Source organism: Silurus meridionalis, chromosome 6, assembly GCF_014805685.1.
Source record: "Silurus meridionalis isolate SWU-2019-XX chromosome 6, ASM1480568v1, whole genome shotgun sequence".
NCBI lineage: Eukaryota > Metazoa > Chordata > Actinopteri > Siluriformes > Siluridae > Silurus > Silurus meridionalis.
The window spans coordinates 33181560-33186559 of NC_060889.1; the positions used below are offsets into that span (position 1 = coordinate 33181560).

The 5000-nt window shown below is 44.5% G+C and overlaps 1 protein-coding gene across 1 annotated transcript in view; it reads right to left on the minus strand.

The window, feature by feature from the left end:
- The window catches only part of dspa (desmoplakin a), a 35048-nt gene that overhangs the window by 23255 nt on the left and 6793 nt on the right, over positions 1 to 5000 (minus strand). The window contains 3 exon segments of the mRNA XM_046852850.1: positions 438 to 605; positions 1040 to 1099; positions 1237 to 1362. Of these exon segments, the coding sequence (XP_046708806.1) occupies positions 438 to 605; positions 1040 to 1099; positions 1237 to 1362 (354 nt within the window).

Below are 5000 nucleotides of genomic sequence, written 5' to 3' on the forward strand. Positions count from 1 at the left end.
GCACATCTGTTTTGACTGCTGCTGCACATCTGTTTTGACTGCTGCTGCACATCTGTTTTGACTGCTGCTGCTGCTGTTGCTCTTTTGCACAAACCCTTTTGTTGTTTAAAGTACCAACCGAATCGAATCTGAACTTGTGTATGAACCTTAAAGTTTCTTTGCTAGTGTAGGAGATGTGTGTTAGTTCACATGATCATTAGATTGATGGTATCATTAGAGAAATATACAGAAGAATAGAATGTTCAGGATCAGGTGCTCTTCTATAAGCCTGTGAGATCTCCAGACTTCTGCTGCTGCATCTCCAGCTTCGAATATTAACGAAGAGAAGCAGGACGTTCTCTCTTTGTTCTACAGCAGAACTTCTCCTAGGGCTTGCTTTCAGGGAATAGGTGTTTGTGTGTGTGTGTGTGTGTGTGTGTGTGTGTGTGTGTGCATACTGAATAGCTTTCCCGTTTCTTAGGGATGTAGGTGTCGATGTTTTTATCACCCCAGTCGAACATGAGCTCCTCCTCCTCTCTGTCGTTCACCCACATGATGGCCTGAGAGATGTCGGAGAGGATGTTCTGCATGTCCTTCAGCTGGCTCATCCGGTCATGTGACATTTTCTACATCACACGTCAGAGAAATAAAGTGAGACAGGAGTAAATGAGACTGAAGTAAGTGAGACTGGAGGACGTGAGACTGGAGGACGTGAGACAAAATATAAATAGAGCGAGACAGAGAGTGTGAGACAAGAGAGAGTGAGAGAGAGAGAGTGAGACAGAGAGAGAGTGGGACAGGAGGGAGGGAGACAGGAGAGAGGGAGACATGGAGAGAGTGAGACATTAGAGATTGAGACATGGTTTGTGGATAGTAGAGAGTGAGACAAGATAGAGTGATACAGCAGGTGTTGACAAAAGAGAGTGAGTCAGGAGAGAGGTAGAGAGTGAGACACGGAGAGAGTGAGACATTAGGGAGTGAGACAGGGGGTGTGGACAGGAGAGATTGAGACAGAAGGTGTGGACAGTAATGAAAGAAGTGAAAGTGAATGTCATTGTACCTGTAATGTGTCCCACTCCTGATCCAGAGCATGAATATTCCCCTTTTCTCCCAACTGGATCTACACACACACACACACACACACACACACACACACACACACACACACAAATTTACCAACAGACACCCCAATGCAATGTTTTTGAGTGAGTCTGATGTGTGTGTGTGTGTGTGTGTGTGTGTGTGTGTGTGTGTTACCATTTCCTCTCTGGCTCTCTGCACTTCTGAACTTCTCTGGATGGAGCTGTGGAACTTGTTGTGGTTTGTGATCTGCTGCTCAATGGCCGCACCGTCATCACCAAACTGTAACGTCTCAATCAGACGCTGTACACACACACACACACACACACACACACACACACACACACACGTACATGCATACATACACACAGTTAGTTTTCACTAGTCTTTACACTTCACTAAAAGCTTTTGAGCACAGTGCATGTATTTTGTCAAGCACACTGTGAAACACACACACACACACACACACACACACACACACACACACACACACACACACACACACACACACACAGTTACTCTAAATCTGATATCATATAACAGTTTGTGATTAATTCATTTTAAAACTGAAACAGGTTTGGTGTGAGGAGTGATCCTTTCCCCAGATGTTCTACTGATTCCAGCTGTGACTCACATCAGACTGAAACCCACATGAGGAACTCTTCACCACTCACGTCACCTGTTTCCCCCTCTCTCAGCTCACAGTGCAGGACTTCACTCCTCATAACTACAGCCAACAACTCACAACAAAGAAACAGGAAACAGGAAGTCACTGCAAACAGGAAGCTGAAATGTCAGACAGGAATCTGGGCTGCAGGGAAAAAACTCTGGGCTGCGTGAGAAATCAGAGGCTTTATAACATCTGAACACAACAAAAGCAATCTCAATGTGCGGCTTTCCTACTCTGTCTTCCAGCACCAGCGTGAGTCTGGTCTCATCACACCTGCATGGGCTGAGGTGGACTTACTGCAGGCATGAGTTCAAATCTCACTGACACCTAAAACCTAGAAACCCACGGGGGAGATAAACATCAGGGGAGTGTAAAGGATGGAATAAATGTAATGTTAAAGGGAGCGTGTAAAGATTGGAGTGTATAGAGAAATTGTAAAGGGGGGATGTGTAAAGCGGGAGTGTGTAAAGGGGGATAGTGTAAAGACTGAGAGTGTAAAGACAGAGTGTAAAGAGGGAGAGTGTAAAGGGGAAAGTATAAAGCTGGAGAGTGTAAAGGGGGCTCTAGAGGCAATAAGCGGCAGAGGAGGAAAAACTCGTTTTTTACTATCACTCCTGTACACTACGTATCCCTAAACTTTAAATTGTTTACTTTTTCTTCTTTGCTTATCTTAATTTTTGTCACAATCTGCGCTTTCTGGCTTCGCCTCGCCTAGCAGCGGCGTCTCGAGCTCGTACCTCAGTTTTTTGCTCGCGTAACAAAGCAAAAAATCGACCAGGTGACCGCTCGTACCTCAGAAAACTCGTACATTAATGCACTTGTAGGTCAAGGTACCACTGTAGTGTAAAGGGGAACAGTGTAAAGGGAAAGTGAAAAAAGAGAATGTAAAGGGGAAGTGAAGTGTGTAAAGGGGAGTGTAAAGGGGGAGTGTGTAAAGGGGAGTGTGTAAAGGGGAGTGTAAAGGGGGAGTGTGTAAAAGGATAGTGTAAAGGGGAAGTGTAAAGGGGGAGTGTGTAAAGGGAGAGTGTTAAGCGGGAGTGTGTAAAAGGAGAGTGTAAAGGGAGAGTGTAAAGGACGAGTGTGTAAAGGGGAGTGTGTTAAAGGAGAGAGGAAAGGGAAGTGTAATGCGGAGTGTGTAAAAGGAGAGTGTAAAGGGAGAGTGTAAAGGAAGTGTAAAGGGGAGTGTGTAAAAGGAGAGTGTAAAGTGGGAGTGTGTAAAGGGGAGTGTAAAGTGGGAGTGTGTAAAATGAGAGTGTAAAGGGGGTGTAAAGGGGACTGTGTACAAAGAGAGTGTAAAGGGGAGTGTAAAGAGGTAGTGTGTAAAAGGTGATTGTAAAGGAGGAGTGTGTAAGAGGAGAGTGTAAAGGGGAGTGTATGGGGGTGTAAAAGGAGAGTGTAAGGGGAGTGTGTAAAGGAGAGTGTAAAAGGAGAGTGTAAGGGGAGTGTAAAAGGAGAGTGTAAAGGGGAGGTGTAAAAGGAGAGTGTGTAAAGGGGAGGTAAAGGGGAGTGTAAAAGGAGAGTGTAAAAGGAGAGTGTAAAAGGAGAGTGTAAAAGGAGAGTGTAAAAGGAGAGTGTTTAAAAGGAGAGTGTAAAGGGGAGTGTGTAAAGGGGAGTGTGTAAAAGGAGAGTGTAAAGGGGAGTGTAAAAGGAGAGTGTAAAAGGAGAGTGTAAAGGGGAGTGTAAAAGGAGAGTGTAAAAGGAGAGTGTAAAGGGGAGTGTAAAAGGAGAGTGTAAAGGGGAGTGTAAAGGGGAGTGTGTAAAAGAAGAGTGTTTAAAAGGAGAGTGTGTAAAGGAGAGTGTAAAGGGGAGTGTAAAAGGAGAGTGTAAAGGGGAGTGTGTAAAGGAGAGTGTTTAAAAGGAGAGTGTAAAGGGGAGTGTAAAGGGGTGTGTAAAAGGAGAGTGTAAAGGGGAGTGTTTAAAAGGAGTGTGTAAAGGGGAGTGTAAGGGGAGTGTGTAAAGGAGAGTGTGTAAAGGAGAGTGTAAAGGGGAGTGTGTAAAAGAAGAGTGTTTAAAAGGAGAGTGTAAAGGGGAGTGTGTAAAGGAGAGTGTAAAGGGGAGTGTAAAAGGAGAGTGTAAAGGGGAGGTAAAAGGGGAGTGTGTAAAAGGAGAGTGTTTAAAAGGAGAGTGTAAAGGGGAGTGTAAAGGGGAGTGTAAAAGGAGAGTGTGTAAAAGGAGAGTGTAAAGGAGTGTAAAGGGGAGTGTAAGGGGAGTGTGTAAGGAGAGTGTAAAGGGGAGTGTTTAAAAGGAGAGTGTAAAGGGGAGTGTGTAAAAGGAGTGTAAAAGGAGAGTGTAAAGGGAGAGTGTAAAGGGGAATGTGTAAAAGAGTGTAAAGGGGAGTGTTTAAAAGGAGAGTGTGTAAAAGGAGTGTAAAGGGGAGTGTGTAAAGGGGAGTGTAAAAGAAGAGTGTTTAAAAGGAGAGTGTGTAAAAGGAGAGTGTAAAGGGGAGTGTGTAAAAGGAGTGTAAAGGAGTGTAAAGGGGAGTGTGTAAAGGGGAGTGTGTAAGGAGAGTGTAAAGGGGAGTGTGTAAAAGGAGAGTGTAAAGGGGAGTGTAAAGGAGTGTAAAGGGGAGTGTGTAAAGGGGAGTGTGTAAAAGGAGAGTGTAAATGGGGAGTGTGTAAAAGGAGAGTGTAAAGGGGAGTGTTTAAAAGGAGAGTGTAAAAGGAGAGTGTAAAGGGGAGTGTAAAGGAGAGTGTAAAAGGAGAGTGTAAAGGGGAGTGTGTAAAAGAAGAGTGTTTAAAAGGAGAGTGTAAAGGGGAGTGTGTAAAAGGAGAGTGTAAAGGGGAGTGTAAAGGGGAGTGTAAAAGGAGAGTGTAAAGGAGAGTGTAAAAGGAGAGTGTGTAAAAGGAGTGTAAAGGGGAGTGTAAAGGGGAGTGTAAAAGGAGAGTGTAAAGGGGAGTGTGTAAAAGGAGAGTGTAAAGGGGAGTGTAAAGGAGTGTGTAAAAGGAGAGTGTAAAGGGGAGTGTAAAAGGAGAATGTAAAGTGGAGTGTGTAAAAGGAGAGTGTAAAGGGGAGTGTGTAAAAGGAGAGTGTAAAGGGGAGTGTAAAGGGGAGTGTGTAAAAGGAGAGTGTAAAAGGAGAGTGGAAGGGGAGTGTAAAAGGAGAGTGTAAAAGGAGAGTGTAAGGGGAGTGTGTAAAGGGGAGGTGTTAAAGGAGAGTGGAAAGGAGAAGTGAAATGCGGAGTGTGTAAAAGGAGAGTGGAAGGGGAGTGTAAAGGAGAATGTAAAGTGGAGTGTGTAAAAGGAGAGTGTAAAGGGGAGTGTAAAGGAGAGTG